Raw genomic sequence first — 25,673 nt, 5'->3', positions numbered from 1 at the left:
CTGTCGCATCCCCACTCCAGACGGGTTGGTTGATGGCCTTGTAGATGCGGGCAGGGTAGCATACCATCTATGCATATGTGTGTGTGTATTTACTCCTGCCGCTGGTTATGTTCCGAGTTGACCGAAAGATCGACCCACACCTTCAGAAAACAATGCCTTCACTTCCCACGTCCACAGCCTGTATCACGCAGGTGATCCCTCCATACTATATGCAAGCCGTGGACAAACAGATGCAGGTCCCTGGGCCAAGACGGAGGCCGCAGCCGTGAAGCCTACATTCGACCGTGAAGTCGACCTTGGGGTTGTGTCAGCCCGCTTCACTCACACGATGTGACTGGAGTTGAACAATTTGCCATCGTACGTACACGATCAGTCAGTGATATTGGCGTCATTATGTGACTTGGCGGTGGGTGGCTTCGCTTGCTAGCTTTGGTCCGTAAGTGAAGCTTTTAATAGACACTCGAAATTCGATACCACTTCGGAGTGCAAGAAAGAGAATGTTCGTCGTTCAAATAGACCTGGCATGCATAATGACAGCTCCAATAGGGCGTGGCGACAAGCTTTAGCCGGCACTTGGATGTCAACCTAATCTTTTCTCCTATGTTCCGAGTTGACACCCAATTCTGCAGTTTGTAGCGTGCAAGACAATATCGAATGTGTCAGGACGCGTCCACTTTGCGTCCACTTCATGTTTTCTGACGAGTGTATGGATGCTGTCTCTTCTTCTGGGACACGTGACGTTTTTTTATTTTAGGCCACTAACCTTGAGTCGTTGACTTGCTACAGTTGCGAAAAAAAAAGGAGGCCTTCGTGTCGAATAGTCGGCTCAACTGAAAGCCTTCGTTCATTTGCAACTGTCTTATGGGCTCTGTCCTCCGAAAAGAGTAAGTCCATTGACGAAGAGCGACATTCCTCATTTCAATCTAACGAATAAGATGTTTGTCAAACAGTCGGCCTCCCTGGCATGACGATGTTCATGGGACTTGTGTTTCCTGATTCTTGACCAGAGAAGTAACGACGTGGCGGACCCTCCAAGATCAGCGTCTTAGCGGGTCACGAGAGGGGCATCCTCCCTCCTCAGCTGTAAGCTTGCTGCATCCCATCCGACATGCATCGGCGGCTAGGAAAACTCCCCGACGATCCACTAAGAAGGAGAGCATCTTGCCGGGCCCGGAAGGTCGGATGGAGGTAGACCTGCGCCGTTGACGGGGAGGGACCTGCCCCCACGGCAAAAGATTCCAAGCGCATCTGTCATTTGATTTTGATGCTCATTGTGAAAGCATACATCAACAGACATGATTGAAATTAATCTCCACGAGACCAGCAGCCTCTCGGCCGTAGTCCGGCTTGGAAGACAGGCGTCTAGCGAGTGAGGACACTGTTGGACAACAGTACGGATTTAGCTTGTCTGGTGGAACGACGGTCCACCTGCCGAAGCCCCCAACGCACCCCAACTCGGCCATGTGTTGGTTGAAGGGTCAAGACCAGCCGGTAATAAGACTGCAACTTCGCCGCGAAAAGCAGAGCCAGACGCAGTGCATCCTCTAGACTGCGACCCCGGACTGGGAACTCGGAGATCCACCTCAACATCCGCCGTCACTTGACCGCAGCTCAACACGGGGAGACCTGGCCGTCAAGCCTTGTCGGGAGCCCAATGGACCACTCCAAAACTAATGTCACGGCGGCTGAGAAGCGTGTCGTCCAATAGGGTGCTCATCCTCTTTTCGTGTCTTGTTGGTTCAGAGGATTGATGCGACGACGATGGTCAAGCCAAGACGGCAGAAGAAGCTGAGAACCAGGATAGGAGGGGCTTCAGCGCGCCGTCTCGTATTGATCAACTGAAGGCTTCGAGTCTCGACGGGCCGACCTGAAGCAGCTCGCCCTTGCACTGATTTCGTCTGAGAATTGACGCGAGGAGACTGAGATTATTCGGTGAGGCCACAATGACCAATGAACGGTGTAATCGAATGCTCGCCTGAACCCTCGCTACTAGCTGGGTTCTGGATAGCCAAACTGCCTGGGGCAGGACTCTTGTTGGCCACGTGGAGCTGATGGGCGGACGGAACGGGACTTGTCCCGCCGAAGCAACGTAGGTACGAAACGAAAAGGAGATGTAGCATCGGCCATTATTTAGACACGGCCGGCAACGCTCTAGACTAAGAGAAGGTATTGACAGAGTCGAGACCTACTGCAATGTCGTCACATCCAAGCGCCTTTGGCCAGGTGCCGGAGATTGACGACGAGCTTGGATGAACGACGACTTAGAGACCTGGTACACACTGTTATGGAAGGAGCCTCTCGAGAAGGCTTCCTCAGTGGCTTCATAGCCTTTCGAATGCAAAGACATCTGGTTGATGGTGATGAGCACTCTGATCATAAACGTCGATGACTTGCGTGGCAGGATCTGAGCCACTCCGGGGTTGGCATCTACCGCTCGCTGCTGTCTCTGGATCCATCAGCCCGGGGGTTTGACTGACTGATGAAGTTGGGATTTGGAGCAATTTGAAGATGTGGATGAGTTGGGGTAGAACAGGGGTTGTCGATTGGTTCGTGGAGTAACGAGCGCGGGAAACCCACGAATGAGAACCGCGTTCGCGGTACGCCGTCAGATCTTTCCAAATCTTGGAGTTTCGGACCGACGACCGTTATGGCATGGCGCCACGCGCGACGCCATTTTGCATTTTGCCTAAATACCTCGTGGCACACTGGGCAACCTAATTTGGTGGTGCCATCACCCTCTGGGTGCAGTCAACGAGCCGCCACTGTTTCCTCGTTGTCTTCCACGGTAATGTGTATGCAACGGTCGGGTATGACGAATGTTATTCTAGATGAATAGATGATTCAATCAGGCTCGGGGCTTGCCTCTCGCTCCTAGCCATCAGCTTGCCGGAAAGGGTGGGCGAGAGAAGTTGACCGAGGTTATGTGGTACAGATTACGACCAAGGACGGCTCGGAAAGCTTCGCGAAGGAGCCGTAAAATTCGCAAAAATTGTGTGTGCGCTTGTCGGTACCGAGGCACCGCGGTTGGTTTGGTGCACATTGACAAATATGCTGGCCACCGCGGCACAGGACAACGTCGTTGTCGAGGTCGATGGAGGCGGCATGAAGCCATGGCTGCAAAAGTCCTCCAGAAGCCCCACCCGCACTCTGTGACTTGGCTCTTCGCCCTCCCGTTATTCTGAGTGCCCCAGGCCGATGACGGCAAGGAGCGTCGGCCTCAGTTAGGGTGTTGTTGGTACTTGGTAAGTAACCCCTCAGAATCGACAGCCATTAGCAAGCAAGGATCTCCTGGTAGCATTTGTGAAGGCGGAATGACCCAGCCTCACGCTCTGAAGGCGTCGTAGCAGGCGAGTACTTGTCACAGAGCCCAGAAGCCTGTCTTTCGTAGCACGCATAGGCATGGCGGATTAAAGAGACAAGATGACCGCCGACTGACGACTTGGGCTTGGTATATGATGCTCCTTCGTACGAATCTCGGAAAGGACCGAATGGGACTTTTTGGGGGGCGGACTGTGGGATGACTCGACGAGGTGTGGGAGGTGAGGAGGTGAGGAGGCGGAGACATCCTTTGCTCCGCATGTGCGGAGAAGACTTGGAGGACGCTGAGTGGACCGGATCGCAAAGGCGGCTTCTTCACACGCTCGCGGCTCGAAACACGTCAATCGTAGGGTGACTGCGCAAGTGTTTGGTTGGGTCACAGCCGTCGGAACGCCTGCTCAGAGGGTGCGTGCGGATCGAGCAGCGAAGACAGCAGGCAGATGATACCTCCCAGTACATGCTGTCACTTTGGTCTGGCCAGCTGAAGACTCTCAGTATGTAGATAGTCGTCCATTACTGTTGAACGAGGAAAAGCTTGTCGAAGCTTAACGTGCGTACGAAGACGCGGTTATGTCGGTTTCGATCAAGACTGCTGTAGCCAGTTCATAGTCATCGAGGTGCATCCCGGCCAGCGCCATCAGGCTTCTGGGTAAGAGTATTAGTGCAGGGCTAGGCAGGAAATAGTCGGTAGTACTTGGTCCCTTATTTCGATCTGTGAGCATCTGCCAGGGCGAGATGCCCCTTACAGCTGCTTTTGCTGATATTAAGTCGACACCCTCAGGCTGCCCCCGCCAATTTGGGTTTCTGGGGATGATGGGTTGAAAGGGTGGCTGGTCGCTGGTTGCTGCTGCTGGGTCTCTTGATCTCTGTCGGAGCTCAAGCGAGTAGGGAATCCTGGTGAAGTTGCCGGCATTCGACTGCGGAACCGGAGCTGAAGTTTTGCTTTTTTGGAAATTGCCCGACCTCGTCCTCTCCGGGTCATCATTTAACAGTCGGGCTCCACGTCATTTGCCTGCCGGCGGGCGTCAGCGAGAATCTCAGACTTGAACATAGACTGGTTGATGCGGTTAAGGGCGTCAGGCTGGGGTATAGTCGGCGTTTAGGCCAGAGTGGTGATGTTGTGTTTGAAGCTCCCCTCAAATAGGTCAACTTGGTAGAGGTCTCTGGAGATGGACAGGGAATGCTTTCCGGTCGGGGGTTGTACCTTCCCATTGCGAGTTCCCTCGCTCCTGACAGAGGAAAGCTACGTGTAGGCACCTTAGGTAATTACGTAGGCAACTGGGATGGACGTAGAAGAGGGAAGGCAGCAAGAATGGAGGAAGGAAGGGGGGAGACCCTGATGGCAACCGGTGGTTCCTGCAGTGTGAGTGAAGTGCGTGCGTGCACCTCACTTACTTACTACCGTAGACCTAGGCAGGTTGCATGGATCAATCTTCGCAAGTACCTCCCAGAGAAGAACGAAGTCATTCGGCCACTAAAAGCACCTAAGAGCAAATGCTCGTCTTACAGCGCTGGAGATCGCCGTCGCCGCGTGTCCTGTATCCTTGGGGGCAATAACCTACGCCCATGCGAGCAAACTCCCTGAAAAACAGCTGCTGCAGAGTCAGGTACCTTAGGTTCGCGTCAGCAATTACGACCACGACCTGGGCTGACTTGAACTTCCACTTCTCCAACCTGACCAGAGCCGTCCCATCTCATGCCCATTCATCGCAGCCCAACCTCGCCATCGGATTCGACATGGCTTCTCTCCGCATTCTCTACCACATCAACCACCACAATCCCTGTCGTCGTTGCTAATCTACCTACCTACCTACCTACCTAGCTCGCAGAATTTGTACTGGCATGTACCGGCAGACCAACAACCACCTGCAGCGGACCCCAAGAGAGTGCAGATTACCTGCCTTGGGAGGGCATCAACACCACCGTCTACGGTACATTCGTGGCGCATACTGACGCTCAAATCCCTCGCGCCCACGCCCGCAACGCCGCTTGTGCGTCAGTAAAGCCATCCCGCTAGGCGACGCGCCATCCGCAACTTTCTGACAGGCCCGGTTCTTCCTCTGCGAGTCTGCGGCAGACATGGTGCGCCGTACCCGTGCAAGGCGTTCGTTCGTCTCCGCCTGCTTGGCTCTCTTTTGAATTAGGTTCAGTCAATGCAGCCTACCTTGGGCACGCAGTACGAAATCTGGGGTTCTTGCAGGGACGCCCTCACTTCACTCCCCCATATTCTGCTCTTCACACCACCTCAGAACGCCCTCCTCTTCCCACGCCTTCCAGAACAAAATACTCGAGCCGAGAGAAGCTCTTATTGTCTGATCTCCTATGTCAACCGCTCGTCACAGCAGCGCGGTACGGCGCCCGAGCGCAACGCCAATGCAGCTCGAAGCGGCCCACGAGTGTTGAAAAGGAAGCTCGTCTCCGCAACTTCGCCCGCTGTCCGGCACAGAGAGAGGCACCACAACGGCCACATCGCGCTCCAATGCTCGTCCTTGCTCCACAGCGGCTCGAATCCTGGTCATGCTTGCCGTTTGCGGTAATGGGAAGGAAGCACAAATCCCGGCAAACATTATAACAGACTTCGCTATAGGGCCAACCCGTCGCCGTGTCTGGCGAGCGCTGGTCGGTACCGAGCATTACTTACGACGACAGAACGAGGCTGCGCGTGAGTGGAAGGACCAACAGTGCCGGACAACGGACGAAGAAGGATGGAGCAGAACTTCAGAAGAACGACGGTCATGTCTGTTCGGCGGTAGTCGAACCGAAAGAGAAGAAGCCAAGAACCCTTCCGCCAAGCCGAATGGTATTATTGGCTGGGATGGCACAGTCCAACGACACCGGGCCTCCCTCCAACCCACTTGGGGCCGGAGCGGGTGGAGTTCTGGAGGTCTGGAGACAAGCCTTGAAGCTGGAGAAGCAGACTCGAAAAGACGATTCCCCATCTCTCGAGATTGGCACCCCCCAGTGTGTGTGCCGCGCCACCCCTACATAGCACCACGCTACCGTCTACTTTCGGCCTCCAACCTGCTTGACCCAAGGAGCAAGTGTCGTGGCTACGGGGGTTGTCCCGAGGCGCGGAGGAGACGACCGAGGCCGTCGGGGAGGAGAGCACGAGAGACAAGAGGAACGGTGGGGAGAAACCCGTCCCGGTGGGTGGGAAAAGCTTTGATGACATGACACTAGCCATCCCGTCCGCTACGTCGTCTGTCACCGCCACCTCGATGGCTTCCTTCGCTGCCTTCGTCGCTTCTGCAGCCGCATCCCCGTCCGTCACGCTCACCGGCTGAGCCCAGCTTCATCTCGTCTGAGGATCGACCAGAATATGCTGGGCCTGTGCCACACATCTCAGTCGACTAGAGCTCGACAAGATCAGCCTGGGGGTGGAAAACTTTTGGTTCTAGACCGGCACAGCAACTTTGAGCATGTGGCCCTGTCCCTCGCCCAAGATGCCGCTCTTCTCCACCACACACCCGTAAATGGCCGCCTTCGCCAGTTTTCCTGTGGCTGCTGTTCGTTGCTCCTCACCTTACCATCGCCCATCGTGAGCTAGACCCCTGCTCCCCTCACTGCAACCCTGCCCCGTCCCTCACAGCTATTATGTACAAGCGTACCATATAATACCTAAGCCCGAGGATCCTGAATGTGACCTTCTCGCTTCTTCCCCCCTTCGAGAACCAGACGCGCCGTAGAGACGTCTCAATGTAGATGCGTCGCCGAACGTTTTCTTTTCTTTTTCGCTGTCTGTTCTCGCGTGTAGACAGATCTTCTACCTTTCCTAGTCACCCCAGCTCCTCCACCTCTTGCCCTTTCGTCCCGCGTGTTTATGACTTTGCCAATGCGAGGGTCGCACGGGACGATAACCGTGCCGTCTGAACTCGCCCACATCTTCACCTCGGCCTCGACCGCTTTCTCGTATGCATGCCAAGTTTCTATCTACGACCATTCGAAAGAAGACTGGCAATCAGAGAGGCGCAAACGACAAGGGGGATTCTAGTTGAAACATTCATCGAGTCGGTCGCCTTCTCGCAATCGTACAGCTACAGTCTTCGCAGCAGCTTAGATCATTGCAACGGCAACAGCTCACGACAGAGACCGCATCGTCGCTGTCGCAGTATTCGAACCCGAAGAAGTGGGACGCAAAAGGTTCGACTTACGATTCACCAAAAGTCGTCTTCGTGTCTAAAGCCACCGAAGACGACTCTTCAACGAATCATAGCGGAAGACAACCAAGGTGTAAGGTGAGTTGCGCTTCGATTCGGTCAGAAGTACACCAGGCTTCCCACACTCCCTGGCGGTGACTTTCCCACACCCCCCTTCCATCTCTCCCGTCCAGGCAAGTCGGCCTGGCACGCATCAACCCCGCCATGCCAATGTGCTAGCTGTGCCATACTCCAACGGTGGTACTGGTGGTCTCTCTGGTGGTCGTGCCCCTTATTTAGGACCATATTACTTTACTCAATGCCCGCCTGTCTCCTTGATTTTGCCCCCTGACGCACTCCCGGCTCGTTTATGTCCCGCTAACTGAGCTGCGTAGAAAGGCTCTCGCTTTAGTCTGCCCTCTAGATATATGTTACTCGCCATTCCCTAGTCCACCCCAACGACGACGTCCAGCCATCGAAACCAAGACGATTCCTAGACTTGCTTCCAGCCGCTCTCAGCTCGATTTCAACTACGCATGAACAACAGAAACTAAAGCATATCTGAATATCGTTCACGATTCACCCATTACGCAGCCATAAGCGGGCTTGGCCCCAGCACAACGAGGACAGAATGCTATCCAACCCACTACACCGTTTCTCGCCATATCATGGCATGCCACCCAACACGCTCTTCTCCAACACCCACGTCCAGAACGGTCATCCCCATACACCCGGGATGGACGCACTCGCCCCAAGTTCTCATTACGCGCTTCAGCAAATACAACAGCATGTAGGAGTACACAACCCGCATCTTGCCCGTGCCGGGCCCCAGCACAAGCATCGTCAACACCCGTATGGACCCGGCGCAAGAACACCAAGTGCCTCTGGACCCATCCGCAGAAGAATCAGTCGAGCATGCGATCAGTGTAACCAGCTTCGGACGAAATGTGACGGGCAGCACCCATGCGCCCATTGCATAGGTAAGGATCGAAAGACTAACTCAGTTCATCTCTCGAGCTCCTCACTAACACCCTTCATAGAGTTTGGCCTGGGGTGTGAATACGTTCGGGAGCGAAAGAAGAGAGGAAAGGCATCGCGGAAGGACCTTGCCGCACAAGCAGCCGCGCAAGCAGCAGCATCAGCCGGCCAAGGGCCAAAGTCGCCATCTGAAGACAACGGGCAATCTTCAGAACAGTCGGAGTCAAATAATTCAAAGACTGGGCAGCCCTCCATTGATGACTTGCAACAACACCATGGCGGCAAGACTCTTGATGATCTCGGCGACGAAGCCATGCAACGGAGTCAGCGGACGGGCTCGCTTGATAGTCTCGGCGATATTGCTGGTCATCAAGCTCAATTGACAGGACACCATGGTATGGACAGGGACCACTTGGAAAGCCCGACTACTCTCGATCTCAACGGATACGGAGGCGTGCCTCCGGGATACGATAGACAGAGCCTGGGAACACATATGATGGCGGGCCCCTCACATGCCGCATACGGCCCAAATCAGGGGAGCATCTCAGCATATCCTGACATCCCTTACGCCATTCAGACGCACAGTCCGACTGCATACGCCAACGGCGCGCCGTTTCGCATCGCAGCAAGTCCGATTAGTGCCTATCCGCTCGCGGGCGAACCGACGTCCCCTGAATGGATCTCCATGTCCTCGCCGCCAACACAGTATCCAACTCATATGCCCACAGGCTACCCTCAACCTAACCAACAACTACGGTACCCAGTATTGCAGCCTCTACTGCCCCATCTTGGGAACCTTCTCCCGGTCTCCTTGGCATGCGATCTCATTGATCTGTACTTTGCCTCGTCATCGTCTGCGCAAATGCACCCGATGTCTCCATACGTGCTGGGATTCGTCTTCCGGAAGCGATCTTTCCTTCACCCCACGAAACCGAGGTTCTGTCAGCCCGCCTTGTTGGCTAGTATGCTCTGGGTTTCTGCTCAGACCAGCGATGCTCCATTCCTCACCAGTGTCCCATCGGCTCGAGGAAAGATCTGCCAGAAGCTATTGGAACTGACAGTGAGCTTGCTCAAGCCTCTCATCCACACCCCATCTGGCGACACCTCCCCAGCCACCAGTCCAGTCATTGATGGGGTTGCTCTTGGCGGCCTTGGAGTAGCGCTCCCTGGGTCCATCAGCATGGATGCACTCACCGGAGAATCGGGTCCGTTCGGCGCTGCAGGGACGCTGGACGATGTTATCACCTACATCCATCTCGCAACGGTAGTATCGGCAAGCGAATACAAGGGCGCCAGTCTTCGCTGGTGGAACGCCGCCTGGTCTCTGGCTCGTGAGCTAAAACTGGGTCGTGAACTACCTCCAACCCCTATGTCTATGAGCCAAAATCACGACATGGACGCAGACGGCGAGGCCGAAGATGGCATTGGCAGCAACAGCCACCCGGGCGTCATCACAGAAGAAGAACGCGAAGAGCGTCGACGTATCTGGTGGCTGACTTACATTGTTGATCGACATCTAGCCCTCTGCTATAACCGACCATTATTCCTCCTCGATCTCGAATGCGCTGGTCTTCTGCAACCCATGGACGATACTGCCTGGCAAAATGGCGACTTCCGCCAGCTTGACAACACCACCGATCCGAGCCTCGGAGACGGGTCCAGCCAGTCCGGCCGTGTCCGTGGTCCGCATTTCGAATGCACAGGGCATAGCATTTTCGGGTACTTCTTGCCCCTCATGACCATCTTGGGCGAGATCGTCGACCTGCACCACGCCCGCAATCACCCCAGGTTCGGCGTTGGCTTTCGTTCCGCCCGCGAGTGGGACGACCAGGCGAGCGAAATCACACGACACCTAGAGGCCTACGAGCACAGCCTCAAGCGCTTCGAGCAGCAGCACCTCACGCGCCATGTCAACCTGGACGACAAGATTGACCTTGTTAACCCGGAAAATGGCGAGCACGGCTCCATCGCAGACATCGGCACTCCGTCTGTCCACTCAGTCCACACCAACGCGTCGAATCGCATGACCGAGAGCGACATCCAAACGAAGATCGTCATGGCCTACGGCACCCACGTCATGCACGTCCTGCACATCCTCCTGGCTGGCAAATGGGACCCCATCAACCTCATCGACGACAACGACCTCTGGATCTCGTCCCAGGGCTTCATCACCGCAACGGGCCACGCCGTCTCGGCGGCCGAGGCCATCAGCAATATTCTCGAGTTCGACCCCGGCCTGGAGTTCATGCCCTTCTTCTTCGGCATCTACCTGCTGCAAGGGTCCTTCCTCCTGCTCCTCATCGCCGACAAGCTCCAGCTCGAGGCATCGCCCAGCGTCGTCAAGGCGTGCGAGACGATTGTGCGTGCACATGAGGCTTGTGTCGTGACGCTCAACACGGAGTACCAGGTAAGCGGGCCTCCCTTGTGCGATTTCCTACTGAACAACCCGTATGCTGACCATTTCATCCAGCGCAACTTTAGTAAAGTAATGCGAAGTGCTCTGGCCCAAGTCAGGGGCCGCGTGCCCGAAGACCTCAACGAGCAGCACCAGCGCCGTCGCGAGCTGCTCGCGCTGTACCGCTGGACAGGCGACGGGACCGGCCTCGCTCTTTAGGGCCTTTCATGCTTAGAAGATAGTTCTAGTATGAAAAACGAGATATTTGATGCGTGGACGGCAATATCACGAAGGAATACGGGATACGGAAAACGGAAACGGTGCGACATGGGAATTTTGGCCGCGGCGCTGGGGATCGGGCATGGCGGGATATGGGCGGACCACACAAAAAAACATCACACACATTGCGATGGAGTACATCAGCTTTGGGGGGAAAGGGATGGGACGTTGTCTGCTTGTTGGCTTTTTCGATACTTTTGATTCTTCTATTCAAGTTTATACCAGGGGAGTTGTGCGGGCTGCGGGGGGATGACGGGAGAGATGGGGGCGGGATGGATGAATGTACGAATGTTTGGATTCATGTAAATAGCCTTGTAAATATCGACGACTTCGAGGTGAATTGGGTCGCGATGGCAATGTTTTCGCACATCGTTCTCCAAAATCTGATGCTTTTTGTTATGCTTGGAGCGAGCCTGGTCTTCGGATGTGTAATAACGACAGTACTACTGATACTGAGTATATGCGAACCCATAGGAAATGCAGTCGCTCTAGCACAGAAAACATGGGTGGTCTCCAATAAGGAGGGTTTGTGAATTAACTTTTTTGGCCCACACTTTGGCCAGTGCTTCTTCCAGTGAGGTGTTGCAGCATTGTATACACAAAGCGATATTGAGGGTGATTAGGTGCCGGGTGCTGAAAACTTGCAGCTGTTGTGATCTATCAAGGGTATCGTGCTTTTGAGTGATGCGATTTATGGCCTATTCGGTTGCGAGAGGTGAGGCACACTTCATGACTCCACCCACTCGATCCTAAGCTGCTGAGATTCCATCCGACGCCTGGCCGAGTCTTGCTTAAAGCGCTCCCACCTTTCAGACTTTTTGCGCCGTTCAGCCTTGAGCGCGACGGTATGCCATACCTTGTCTGGCCACAGCTCATCGATGAGCTCTACCAACTCGTCCATGTCGCGAGACACGGCCAGACGGCGGCTGGTTTGCCCAATGGTGTCGTAGGCATCCGGGTTTGCACCTGCTCTCAATAGCAACTTGGCGTCTTCGACGTTGCCCTTCCAGACGGCAACGAAGAGCGGTGGCGAGTAGAACCGTCCGCCTTTCTTGTTGACATCGACCTTGTGCTCTGGTTTGAGAAGGAGCTTGAGGATTGATGTCATGCCGTATGAAACAGCATAGTACAGGGGCTCTGTATTGCGGATAGCGTTCAGATTGATTGTCTGCATGATGTACTGCACCCAGGATTCGAACGGGCCGCCATTTGAGTGTTTCTTTGTCTCGAAGAAGTCGAGGATAAGGCGCTCGTCGGCTTCAGCCATTGCAAATCGTTCCGAATGAATTGGCCACATGGTCGCTGCGTAGTCGAGAAGAGGGTATTTGGCAAAGCGACTGTCCATCTGCCTCTGTTTGTTTGTTGGGCCTGAAGCGAACGGGTTGAAGTTAAGGTATGCAAGGCACTTGCGCATCATTTTGCGGTGGCCCTCCGTGTTGTCGAGCGCAAAGTCTGAAGCGTCGGATGTGCGAATCCAGTCCGATTGCAAGCAAGTTCGTATTGAGTCGTGAGCGAGAGTGACGGTCTTTTTGCTCACGTGGACCAGGTCTTGACATATCTGTGGTATGATGGACGGGTCGTTCAGCCGGCAGTCGTTATCAATGTCGGTGTCGTTTTCTTCGACGACGACGGCTTCCGCAAGCTCTTCGAGGCCCAAAGGACGCAGGGAAAAGCTCAGCCAGGTAAGGGCCTCGCGGGCAATTTCCTTATCTTGTTGTGGGATGCGGTTCAAGATTGCCGCGTAGGTCTCGTTGAGGGTAGAGGGCATGTCTTGGAGTGCTCGCTTCACATCCCGTGGCGTGCGAAGCACACTCAGTCTGTCCATGCAGACTTTTGCCCATCGAAACCTAGAAACTTTCAGCTCATGATGTAGAAGTTTGGTGTTCTGTCGCAACATACGTCCCATCAGCGTCTGATACGATCTTGGTCCTTATCTCCGCTTGAATTTCGGGCCTCAGGGTTTGAAGGCTGCGTTCGTTTGATAGCCTGTGTTTCACGTACAGCTCGATATCCGAATGGATGGACTCGGTGTTCATTTGCCTAACATATATCTTGGGGGATGCATCAACAGGCTCGTGAGTACAAGTAATCAAGACGCGAAGATTGGCATGTTTCTCGCAGAGATCAAGCAAGATCTGGATGATGAGAGCCTCGTGACTAGTCTCGTTCAAGGCGTCAATTGTGAAGTAGAAAATGTCGAACAGCCCCAATGCCTGGTCCATGACCTCATGGATCTGGGTGATGGACAGGTTGTTCTGGGGTATCAAAGTGTTACCCGACTGTCTGAGCGGCCGAACATGATCGAGGATTTCTGGCCTCGCGGCTCCGATCTGAGCCAAGATGGACCCAAACACATTCGGTATCGCTTGAGACGCAGTATCATCCAGCGAGCAACAGTGAAACCCCAGACCAACTTTGCTGGTTGCGTTCAAGGCATCGGAGTCGATCCGCTCTTGAAGCTTCTCGACCAGGTGAGAACTGAAGAGGTGTAAGCGATGGCAAGCTAAACCTTGGCAGCAAGAGACTCACAAAAGAACCGTTTTACCCGAACCCGCTGATTGCATTAGTCGAGGCAGGTTGACAGCAGACGGGGGCTTCGGGGTCGAACTTACACCGGCCGGCAATCCAAAACACAGGCCAGTTGGTCGGACCGCCCTCCTCCCATACCGAGAACCGGCCGGCATGGATCCATTGCCCGCTCCCCGGCACTCGGTCAGCAGCAGAGTCACGCAGTTTGTCTTTGCTGTTGACGGGCGACAACCACTTGAGCAAGTCGGCAGTTTCCTCGAGCTCTTGGTGGGTCTTCTTGTCGAGGATGTCTTGGCGCACCATGGATGTCAATCGCTGCATCTCCGTCAAGACAGTCGCGGTGGTGTCGACCGAGTCGCGCATCAGGATCATAATGAACCAGGTTTTGGAGCGCTCAATGGTTGCCAGATAGTGTTCGACATCATCCGACTTGAAGGGCCAAGTCAGGCTCTGGATGGCTTGGCCCACTTTGGAAGTGCTTGGAGTTCCGAGCTTCTTTTGCATGGCGTCGAGGGTCTCGTTGGTCAAGGCGAGGACAGATTGGACCTGAGTCTGCCATGGCTCAAATGAGTCTGATCTTGTCTGAAGATTAACCTGGTACATGGCTCCTTTGAGAGCAAAGAGCTCCTGGGTAAGTTTGCGGATGTCATCTTTGGCGGATCTCACGGCAGAGACGTAGGTGCAGAGACGGTCAACGACTTCGGTGATGAACGCGGCGACCTCTATCACGGTCAGAGCCTCGGCCATTTGGAGCTCGGTGGCGGCGCGGGCGGGCGGGCGGGATTAACAGACGAAGCTAATCTAGCGATCGAAACGGGTCAGTGGTTGTCGGCTGGCCATAGCTCGGCCGGTGACGTCGGTCGAGTGGCAGTACGGATGCCATCGCACATTAATTACTGACCGCAAGACTAGAGTAGAGTCATGCGGGAGGCAGCCCGTCTAGTTCCCGATGCAAAGGTACCGTTGGGGGCAGTCGCAGTCGCAGTCGCAGCAGCAGTTGGGGTTGCGGGTATCTGTAGACTGTAGTACCGTAGTTGCGGCGCCACAAACCCGGTCGAGTTGCAAGGTCTCGGGTGCGACAGTTCTGGTGGTTTCCGAGGCGGGCGTTGATAGCTTGACGCGGGTGGTTGAGTTAGACGTGGTGGGTTTGAACTCTCTCGGGCAAGGTTGAATGGGTTGAGTTGGATTGGATCAGATGGGATTGGACTGACCTCAAATGCGAAGCGGGGCAGGCTGCAGAACCCTTCACACCTCGCGCGAGAGCGAACACTGAACTTGTCACAGCCATGGATGAAGATTCAGGTCGGCGGTAAATGTGGGGAGAGGTGGATGGGTTGCTGCAACGGTGCAGCACTGCGAGTGGACGTGGAGTGGATGCCTTCAGCGGTTCAGACTTCACAGGCGCAGAGTTGTTGCGGTAGGCACGATCCACTGGATCCAATGTGAATGCGCCTGCCGTTTGTGGGGGAGCAGCAGCAGGAGCCGCCCCTGCCTGCCGTGGTGTGGTGCAGCTGTGAGGAAGGAACGTGCACTGAAACTTCATCTGGCACTTCAAGGAAGGCAGACAGGATCTTGGATTGACGATGCCTGCCAACTGCTTCATTCTGTATTGGATGCCAAGAAGGAGAACTCCTTTCGTCATGTATGATTCCACATCACAACCCACAACGGATCGCCTTTCCACATGGAATTCCTTACTTTCTGCATGGGATACTCGCATAGACGGGTATCTCAAACTGCATCGTCCAGCATCTGCTGCCCTGTCCTCTGCACGTCGGACGAAGATCGTCGCAGGACAGAAAGGCAGACAGCATTTCAGACGCCGAGTTTCCGAGTTGACGGTCGAGCCAGACAATGACGGGACACAATGGCGGGACAGAGGCACACGAGAGTTTAGCTCTTGCAACGCTGAGATCACTACATGAAGCGCCTGCTGAATGGCAGCTGTTTGGAAATCCGGTGTCTGGCCTCGAGAATCCTGTCCTCGCCTGTAAGGACACACATCATCCAGGGATATCCAGCAATTCAACCATTCATCCACTTCTCGAAGCAACAGCCCTGGGCGTTTGGCGATGCTGTAACCAAACGACTCCACCGAGGCCTTCCCGCAGTGCGCCCAGACATGGTTGTTCCCTCCTTGGCGGTTCGCCTCCCCATTCGTGCGTTGACGGGCCGCGGAGATATCAAATCGTCCCAAATATTCTGGAGCAGCCTTGGAGGGCGCCAGTCTGCGGCTTACTACTCACCTACTACTACCTAGTAGGTAAGTTCTAAGCAGGACCGTAGTGTAGGTAGGTGGGTTGAGGGCTAAGTGGTGTAATGCACCCCAAGGTTTGTTTACTGATGGAGTCATAGCTGTTGCACTTTTGCACTTGCTAAACCACTCTGCACACTTCCGTCTCTTACCTGACGAATCGTCGGATTCTCTACCAGAGCCAGCTTTGACTCAACACTTACACGCCTCTAACCACGACCTATTGGCAGTCCATCTCTAAGCTGCCGCACTTCCTTCACCTGACGATCCGGGGCGCTCTGCCTGTTATTCTTAGCATCGTCCATCGTCTAGGCCCAAGCCACAGGCAAGCCGACGCTTCCACCCGTTGTCAAAAGAAAGCCTGGACCTGTCAAAGACGATTGATTTCTCATCCCGCTTTGTTGGTTCCCATCTCTCCTTGCCCCCCCTCGCTCGACTTTACAACCTGAACCCGGCCCTTGATTTGCCGGTTGCCTTCCGTCCCTCCCTCCCCCGTGGTCTATCCGTACCTTACTTACTGTCTTCCATGGACTAAGGTAGCCACCAGCACGGCATCCCCTCCACACTTCTGTGGTACCATCCCACACCAGTTGACACTTCGGCTCAGCACCGCGACTCATTCGTAGTGTACAGCGCCAGGGGCCGGCGCAAAACGTTTCGTTCCAGCGACACAGACTTCTTCCCAAGGCAAGCACCAAGGCCTGGTTTTAGGTACGTAATATCTCAATATCCAGTGTTGCTATGCAATTATCCCCCATCTTCTGAGCCCGAACAGCCCGCGAACCAGCCGGGCGGCGCACGAGACACCAAACCCCTTCAGCATCCCAAGGCCTGTCCTCACGCCCTTTTCCTGGTCAGCTTTTTCCCTCATAAGAACATGTTCTGATTCCGTCGTAGACAACTCGAAGAACTCCCTTGTTCTCGTACACTCCAAATCAAAAGTCACTCCTCGAGCAGCCATGATTGAAGAACTTTAAGACCCAGACATACCAACCACCAGCTGCTATTCGGCAACCGCTGGAGTCACCTTTCTTCAATACCTTCACTCTCTCCGGATATCAGCCGGCCAAGCCACCCCGGCTGCCCTCCCCATCTCTTCACTTTGCGCATCAGACGCTGCGCTGCGCCAATCCCGCATACCCTGCACGCCCCAATTGCCAGCCAGATTCTTTATCTCGACGACAGGGCAAGGTGTCTATCCTTATCGATACCTTCCTACCTACCTACGTTAGACCACTGCGGCGCCCGCCCGCAGACTCCGCGACCCCTCAGATCCACGCCTGTCGCATTCAGATCCCTAGCCCAGGTCTCGCCCAGTGCATCTTTATCTCTGCGGCACTGCGATTAAGGTACAGCAGCGTCATCTCGCCGCCCTCCCAGATCTGGTGGGGTAATCTGCCCATCATCAGCTCCTCCTGCTGCACCGTCCCCATTCCCCGGGATACCGCCCCCATCACATTCCCACATCTCCGTGCTCCGCGTCTGCACCAGACCCAGCACACTGGGCCATGACCTTGACGTCCTCTGTGCCAGTCGACTAAAGAGGCGAGATGGACAACCAGCATCTGTTTCCTCAGGCGTCATCCGCCAACCCTAGCACGAGCTCTCCGGATTCCTCCTCAGCGCCACAGCCCAAGAAGAAGTCCCGCAGGGGCGGCGACGGTCCCCAGAAGCGACGATGTGTGAGCACAGCTTGCGTAGCCTGTCGCAGGAGGAAATCGAAATGTGATGGCGCAATTCCAAGCTGCGCGGCATGCGCCAGCGTCTATGGCACTGAGTGTGTTTATGATCCCAACTCAGACCATCGTCGGAAAGGCGTCTACAGGGAGAAAGCCGACAGTATGAAGGCACAGAACTCCACCCTGCAGATTCTCATCGAAGCTATCCTGAACGCCTCCGAAGACGAGGTGCCAGAAATTGTCCGGAGAATCAGGACTTGTGACAGCCTCGACACTGTCGCCCAGCAGATTTTGCGGCGAGAAGTAATGTCTCAGGAGACTGCGGAAAACGACGAAGGGGAAGACGAGTATCCCGCTGACCAACCCATAGAGGGTGAAAGAGAATTGGCCCGCAAAATGGGCGAGCTACGTCTAGAAAACGGCTCAGTGCGCTTCATCGGAGGCACCTCCAACCTCATCTACGTTGACTTGGGTGAAGCCAGCTCCAACGAGCCCGAGTCGGACACAAACTCGGCTAACGAAGATCCCGTCACCAGTTGGACAAGGGTGACGAAGGATAAGGAACTCATCGCCCATTTGCTGAACATGTACTTCAACTATCACTACACTTACTTTACGACAATGTCCAAAACGTTATTTTACCAGGACCTCTTCAAGGGCAAGCACGGGGTAAACCACTCCAACACTGTTTATTGCTCGCCATTACTTGTCAACGCTATCTTGGCTCTCGGAAGTCACTTCACCAGCGTGCCTGGCGCCTGCGGAACACCGGGCGACAGCCGCACAAAAGGAGACCATTTCTTCGCCGAGGCAAAACGACTTATCGTCGAGAATGACGAGTACGAACGTCCGAAGCTCACCACTGTTCAGGCATTGGCCCTCATGTCCGTTCGGGAAGCCGGGTGCGGGCGAGAGGCCAAGGGATGGGTGTACTCCGGCATGGCCTTCCGAATGGCCCAGGATCTCGGCTTGAACTATGATGATGGCGGCACATCAACGGACAAGAAGAATCTCGGCGAACAAGGGGTGGACGCCAGGAGGGTGACCTTCTGGGGTTGTTTCTTGTTTGACAAGGCATGGTCCAACTATCTTGGGCGGCTGCCACAGATACCCAAAAACTCATACAACGTACCCAAGTACGATGTCTTCCCCAACGAGGACGCTGAACTTTGGTCCCCCTATACGGACGCAGGATCCGACCATACCAACAGGCAGCCATCGAGGACGCGCGCGGTAGGGTTGCAGTTCTCAACACTTTGTGAAATCAGCAGCGACTTGCTACTGTTCTTTTACCACCCTAACCATATTGGCCGGTCGAGCGGCAAGGCTGTGGAGCTGAAGAAGTTGAGCGAGCTGCATCGGAGGCTCGAGGATTGGCGCAAGGAACTGCCTCAAGAGCTGGAGCCAAGGGAAGGGCAAATGCCACACGTGATCCTTCTCCAGTAAGTCTTGCGATGTTATTGTCGAGCCGCCGGTTCCTTTTCTAACTGTCAACAGCATGTTCTTCCATCTCCAATACATCCACCTCTTCAGGCCCTTCTTGAAGTATACGCCAGCAGCGTCCCCGCTTCCGTCGCACGTCTCGCCCAGAAGGATATGCACCGCCAACGCTGGCGCCATGTCAAAGCTGATGAGGCTGTACAAGAAGTCGTGGAACCTACGCCAGATCTGTAACATTGCCGTTTACATGATTCACAGCGCCTGTACAATCCACCTGCTCAACCTGCCCGAGAAGACAGCCAAAAGAGACATCATCCATGGCGTAAAACACCTCGAGGAGATTGCCGAGGACTGGCCATGCGCCCGGCGGACTTTGAGCATCATCAGTGTTCTAGCACGCAAGTGGAATGTTGAACTGCCTGAGGAAGCTTCCGTTGTTCTGCAGCGGACCGATGAGAAGTATGGCCACTTCAACACCTCCGATGTACCTACGCCACGATCCAATACCACCGCTTCACCGTCACAGCAACCAGCATCACACGTCCCCACGACCACGGAACCAGAATCATTCAGCCCAATCACTCAGTATACCCTACCCGCAGTGAACCAAGCAGACCTCTCTCCCAGCGATATCATTATGGGAAGCGCGTCCTTGGCGCAAATTAGCGGCGCGGGGCCTCCAGCAAGGTCACGGGCTGCCGACAACGGGTCCAGCATGAGTATGGCTTCAGAATCTCTCGGTGGCGGTGGGCTTCCGACCGGCCTTGCCCAGTCTATGTACCAGCAGCAACAACCACAACGTTTCCCACCGATGAATAGCGCACAAGGCGGCGGCATGGGTACCTCACAAGCAGGCGGTTCGGCACCGAGAGTCTCGACGGGCCAGGTATTCCAGGGGCTCGACCAAGATTGGTTTCTCAACGACGGCGCCAAGTGGCATCAGAACTTTGAGGCGTGGAATATGCCAGGGTCCATGCCGACAAACGACCAGATGTTCATGTTCACGGACAGCAACAGCGGGATTCCGCCGCGGCAGTCACCAGAGGACACGACCAATGCTACGAACTTTGATAACCTGAGCTCCTTGACTAGTAACGGTTGGCTTCCTGGCCTGGACTAAATGGGGGTCTTAGGCCGGGACGGAAGGACCGTAAAAGACGAACGTGTACGAAACTTTAGCTACGATTTCTGAACATATTTTTCTGGATTAACCTGGCCTCAATGATCTATCAAAACGGCCAGATTGAAGCAGCACAAAGACACGTTAGGAATGTTTGCCAGCTCGCCACTCCAAACTAAAGCGACTTTGAGAGATGTCCATACCTCAGACACATGATGGCTGAAGATACCAAACTCTAAGATAGCCAAGACCAAGTGAATCATTTGCTGAGATTGAGGTAACACACGAGAATCGCATGGCGTGACATGGTGGCACTGGGCACGCACCGCCACACCGAAGCCGGTGGAAGGGGAGAGAGCTGGTCCAAAGTGGGGGCCAACATTCAATGCATCTGGTCCGCGGCGGGATTAGTAACCGACCGTGGTAGGTGCGGATGTAGCTACCTGGGCATGCTGGCAAGCACCTCTACCCTGACCGCCGCCCGATGAATGATGCATCCCCCACCATAAACGTCACGTCAGAGGCACCTCGACCCTACCTTACTTACACTTACCGACCGCCCGTGCCTTCCATTTCCTCTTTGCTCCCAAGAGTAAAGACCAACGGAAGACCAACGCATCAAACGTGAAAGCGACCCTGGTTTTTTTCTCCCTCTTTTTTTTTTCTTGCTCGTTTGCTTTTCGTTTGGAACAAACTTCCTACGACTCACCCTCGCCTCCCGAAGCAAAATACGCGTCTACCACTTCGTCTCGCTCTCGCTCTCTAAATAACCTACAGCTACTCCGCGCTGCGATCATCGCCCTTTGCTGTTGCTTTCTGTTGGAGAAATGCTCCTCTCCAAGCTCCGCTCACTGTACATGGCTTAGCTTAGGTACGTCCCGCCCACCACCCCTACGCCGTACCGCACATCCCAACACACCTCCATTGCGCAAGCCCGTCTTGGAGAAGGGAAGAGGAGCTGGATGCCGAAGACGAGCTTCTGGGGCGAATCTTGGTTTCTGCCTCATTGGCTGCGCCTCCCGTTTTGAAGCATATGGCCGACTCTGACATTGCTGCACTCAGGCTCGACATATCCACATTTCTACCTCCACCGATCCGACCTACAGTTCCGTGCCACCATACTGCCGTCGTGCTCTCCCGCTCTCCGCCGATAACGACCTGAACCTCGATTCGGCTGACGTCGCGAGCCTGTTTCCTACATCACCAGCACAGCGACCTCCTCTCGAAGGCCGTACTTGCTTCGAAATTTGCCTCCCGACCTTCATTCACTGGGCTCTCATTTTATCTGATACCACGAGAGCATTCGGCAGTCCTCGCCAATAGCTTACGCGCCCGCCGAAGGAAATACTGCCCCTCCCAACTGCCTTACCCAAACTTCGCCCTTCCACATCACCCAGCCTGGCGTTCAGAGCACTCCGAGCCGCCGGCCTCGCTGTGGGCCTTGGACTTACCGCCCTAGCAGCCTACCAGCGCAACCAGGCTGAAATGGATTCGCACGCCACGAGAGGCGGTCACCTGGATGCCACGGCCGGTCGGGAAGTTGTATATTGTCATGCCTGCTCCAACGAGTGGTGGCAAGACGAGCATGGTTTGCAGTGTCCTCGCTGCGACAGCGAGATAACGGAAATCGTACGTCAAATAAAACTACCTACGGTCCCGAGGAGGCAAGATCTAACGAATGCACAGGTTTCGCCGGACAACGACCCCAGACTTATTGAGGATGGCCCTCCGCTGCATGATTCACCCTCTACTCGCCACAGACATCCGTTGGACGACGATTCTGACCCAGAAGAGGCCGACATAGAGGAGCATTTGCACCGAGGACCCAGTGGCTTTGTTCTCCATCGCACGATATGGGATAACCAGAGACCTGGACAGGCTGCTTCCCCCAACGCTCGGCAACCGACGGACCCGGCCGACGGCGACCAGATTATCAGGCGCTTCATTGATATGGTCAATGAGTTTGGTATGGGCATGCCTCCTCGCCCGCCGCCAGACGAGACCCGGCCGCCCCCTGGATTTGGCGGTGGTCTATTTGGAGGCCCAGGCAATGTGCGCACCTACTACAGAGAAGGCCGTGGAGGAACTACAAGCTTCACAATCGCTACTGGACCGATCCATATCCATCAAGGCGGCAACCGATCCCCCGTCGGGCCTGGAACCGACCCCTTCCAATCGTATGTTCGCCAAAGTCCCCGTGGCCACCCCACCAATGGACCTCGAGTCACCATGATATCCATCAGATCCAATGCTAATCAGCTTCCCAGTATCTTCAGCAGTGTTCTGGCTGGAGCAGGACCCCCGACCCCGGGCGGACCTCCCAGCCCTGGCCAAGGACAGCGTGCGGCCGGTGGAGCGCCTACACTTCTCCATGAGATTCTCAACATGCTCAACCCGGCGAACGCTAGCCATGGAGATGCTGTGTACACTCAGGAGGCCTTGGATCGGATAATATCCACCTTGATGGAGCAAAACCCTCAGTCGAACGCGGCACCTCCGGCTACCGAGGACGCTCTCAGCAAGCTGGAGCGCAAAAAGGTCGACGAGAAAATGCTGGGACCAGAGGGCAAGGCTGAGTGCACAATCTGCATCGACGACTTCAGCCTCGGTGATGATGCGACAGTTCTGCCCTGCAAGCACTGGTTTCACGATCAGTGTGTCGTGATGTGGTTGAAGGAGCACAACACCTGCCCGATCTGCCGCACGCCCATTGAGGAGTCGAGCAGCAACAATGCCAGCGGCAGTGCGAGCAATGCTAATAACAGCGGAAACAACGCTTCCCAGCGTTCTCCTGATCCTGCCCCAGGTTCATCTGGCAGCAACCAGAACCCTGCATACTGGGATGATGCACCTCCTGGGATCCCCGGCCACTGGGGAGCGCAGTCTTTTGGCAGCCGCCCAGTCTTCTTCGGTGGACTCGGTCCACCTCCAGTACCGGCGGACTCGACGCGTCCGGACCGATCCGCGGCTAGCGATTGGGATGTTCCTTCCCCTCTCTATGGCTTTAGCACAGGCCGAGACATCGATCCCCAGCGCCCTCAGGAGACAAGCCGAATGTCTAGCTTCCGGTCTCGCCGGGATTCTCATTCGCCTCCTAGCCTACGTCGGCACCAGTCCGATTCATTCAGAGCTAGACACAGAAGCCCGTCTTCAGGAAACTGGGAGAGAAATCAAGACAATAACAATCAAGATGGCGGATCCAGTCACGGACCCTTAAACTGGTTGAGAAACACCTTTTCTCGGGGAGGTGGCTCGAGTGGTTCGGGAGACAACTCGAGAGACAGGCGCAGGGCCCAGTGAAGGGAGGCATGGTTGCCACAAGGGTTGGATGAGTGAAAAGTGATAATGGGCATGGACAAAACCATGCCAGGCAGGGTGGACTGGCCGGCGGCAGATTATGAATGACGAAATGGATTGCCGGCGTTTAGCATGGGTCGTTTTCCCCATTTTCTCCTTACGAGGGTCATATTCCGGGGCGACGCTTGATTGTCGCCCTGGACGTGTATTGGTAGATCATAGCCCACCACAAAGCAAGGGCATTTGGAATGATCACCGGCTGTCTCTTGTCGCATGTGATATTCATGGTGCTCCGTAGTCACCCTCATCGGTGAGAATGAGTTCGGGTGAAATGCGCAGCGTCCCAGCTTAGAGAGGTTCATTTACTCATCAAAAGCACCATGACAGCAAGGCTGTCAGTCTGCTTTACATGTACCATGAGGTGTTGTCAGAAAGCGTCACGACACCAGATTAGGTCACAGGTAACCCACACGGAAATATTGCAACACCGCCAGCCAGCCGGTTCCTCGAAACGGGAAATCCATCCCACTACCCCATGAGCACTTTCTGGATTTAGCGCGCTTGCTGATCTGGTCAGCTGCAGAGGCCCTCTTCGGAATAAGGATCAAGGTATTGGTTCGTATAATATGGGTGGCCGGCCGGCTGGCTTTCTGCTGTTCCACGCCAATTCGATTTTTTGTAAAGTCTTGGCAAATCGGGCGACTGCCACAAAGGCCTTATGCGCGGGTTCTTGGTATTTCTGGATATGTAGAAGAGCCAACAGAGTGTGGGTATGACTGTGCGGCGATTCATTGCCCCTGTGCCCGCTGCCTTTTGTGATGTTGTGTGGTCTTGACTGGTGGTAGGGGTGATCAGATGACCGCGAATCAAGCTAGCCTTCAACATTTCGTTCTAACCCTTCACTTCTGGCATGTTATTCTTATGAATAAAGTCGAGAAAGAAGTGTTGCCCCGCAGATATTAGTCAAACGAAGATCATCGGCAGAGCTGAAGAGGTAAATGCGTCGTTCGAGCATGGCGTTCTTGACATCACTCTGATCCCTCTCAATGATCTGGAGTCCCAGCTCCAATTTGGTGCGGCCTTTCTACGAATCCCAGGATTCAAGGTTTTATATGAGTGGGCTGAAGACTTCTCAGGGATACGGCACAACCTATTCTCCATCTTTTGGTACCTATATATGAGTGAAAATGAAATAGAAAGAAGCAAACCAGACAATCGCGAATGCCTTTGGTCGGATCTGAAATCCACAGCTCCTCGAGCTCGACAGTTTCTGAGGTTATACCAGCTACCCTTAGGGGACTATTACGAGCAGCTTGATCCCCCTGAGAATTTTCCATCTTGGTTATTGATTGCGTGTCCCATTCACAGCCATGGCGGACGAAGACGACCATGTGAGATGAACTTTACGGAACATTGGGATAGACACATTTGAGTCCCTGTTGTCTGTCACTCGAAACATCGGTCAAATGCCTGTTCTGTCGCGTGGATTTGGGCTGACTGGTCATATATGAGGCAAATGTTAACTCTTTAAATAATTCGAACTTCCATGCAGTTACAATGAAAACTTCGCAAGGGAGTCTGAGAGAGATATAAAAAGCAAAATCTAAAACAAGTTCTCATGATTGTCATAATTGTAGCCCTGGGTTTTACCCCTAGTTATAGCGGTCTCTTTGATGCTGACCTATTTGCGGTAGCATGACACCGTGTTCTGACCCTGGGTTCGGCCACATCATTAGTAGCCCAGGAGTTGTTGCTTCATAATACACAGGCGATAGACCAGGGAAGACACGACAACATTCCAGTCAGCTGATCCGTTGATTGAATTTCAACTGAGGTTAAGCGGTACACTAACGGGCAGAAAACATTTTTGTTTCTTTCTTAAAAACTGCTTGAGGGCCGAGAAAAGATCAAATTGGTTTTGCGCTTTGATGGGTAGAATCTCGATGCTCGTCCTCTTATGTTGTTTTGAGGACTGAAGTTGATGGTCATGGAACATTTAAGATTGGATGTCTGTAGACGAGAAGCACGCTGCTACATATCAGGCAGCGTCATGTTCCGTTGAAGGCGTTGAATGTGCTCGCAGATTAGAGTGACGCCGATCAAATGTGTAGTGTCGGAATGAATAAACAGAGAACAGATGTGACGAACCATGCAGACTAGCGAAAAGCTCTTGATTTCTTGCGTCATCTCTGATCCACCCAATCGCGAGGTGTATAGCAGGCATAAGTCAAACCATCACACAACTTTA

General features: G+C 54.5%; 5 protein-coding genes across 5 annotated transcripts; 3 read left to right on the top strand and 2 right to left on the bottom strand.

Annotated features, from left to right (window-relative positions):
* Nucleotides 1–8,085: 8,085 nt before the first annotated feature.
* Nucleotides 8,086–11,046, top strand: CGGC5_v016243 (Xylanolytic transcriptional activator xlnR-like protein; the record flags this gene model as incomplete). The annotated part of the gene is made up of 3 exons (XM_032020234.2): nt 8,086–8,434; nt 8,495–10,839; nt 10,903–11,046. 3 exons carry the CDS (start codon nt 8,086–8,088, stop codon nt 11,044–11,046), a joined length of 2,838 nt encoding a protein of 945 aa, XP_031882576.2.
* Nucleotides 11,047–11,833: 787 nt separating this feature from the next.
* CGGC5_v016242 (Vegetative incompatibility protein HET-E-1) lies at nt 11,834–14,382 on the bottom strand (the record flags this gene model as incomplete). The annotated part of the gene is made up of 4 exons (XM_032020237.1): nt 11,834–12,953; nt 13,006–13,584; nt 13,636–13,660; nt 13,719–14,382. 4 exons carry the CDS (start codon nt 14,380–14,382, stop codon nt 11,834–11,836), a joined length of 2,388 nt encoding a protein of 795 aa, XP_031882529.1.
* A 36-nt stretch (nt 14,383–14,418) lies between these two features.
* CGGC5_v016241 (uncharacterized protein) lies at nt 14,419–14,923 on the bottom strand (the record flags this gene model as incomplete). The annotated part of the gene is made up of 4 exons (XM_066153487.1): nt 14,419–14,436; nt 14,524–14,543; nt 14,597–14,748; nt 14,847–14,923. 4 exons carry the CDS (start codon nt 14,921–14,923, stop codon nt 14,419–14,421), a joined length of 267 nt encoding a protein of 88 aa, XP_066007348.1.
* A 2,807-nt stretch (nt 14,924–17,730) lies between these two features.
* nit-4-5 (Nitrogen assimilation transcription factor nit-4) lies at nt 17,731–20,128 on the top strand (the record flags this gene model as incomplete). The annotated part of the gene is made up of 2 exons (XM_032020238.1): nt 17,731–19,010; nt 19,066–20,128. 2 exons carry the CDS (start codon nt 17,731–17,733, stop codon nt 20,126–20,128), a joined length of 2,343 nt encoding a protein of 780 aa, XP_031882530.1.
* A 1,485-nt stretch (nt 20,129–21,613) lies between these two features.
* CGGC5_v016239 (putative RING finger protein) lies at nt 21,614–23,428 on the top strand (the record flags this gene model as incomplete). The annotated part of the gene is made up of 3 exons (XM_032020239.2): nt 21,614–21,757; nt 21,815–22,305; nt 22,396–23,428. 3 exons carry the CDS (start codon nt 21,614–21,616, stop codon nt 23,426–23,428), a joined length of 1,668 nt encoding a protein of 555 aa, XP_031882535.2.
* Between the last annotated feature and the right edge of the window lie 2,245 nt (nt 23,429–25,673).

The sequence above is a fragment of the Colletotrichum fructicola genome (assembly GCF_000319635.2).
Source record: "Colletotrichum fructicola Nara gc5 chromosome Unknown KSG_Nara_v1_contig10, whole genome shotgun sequence".
Taxonomy (NCBI): domain Eukaryota; kingdom Fungi; phylum Ascomycota; class Sordariomycetes; order Glomerellales; family Glomerellaceae; genus Colletotrichum; species Colletotrichum fructicola.
This window is presented reverse-complemented; position numbering and strand designations above follow the sequence as displayed.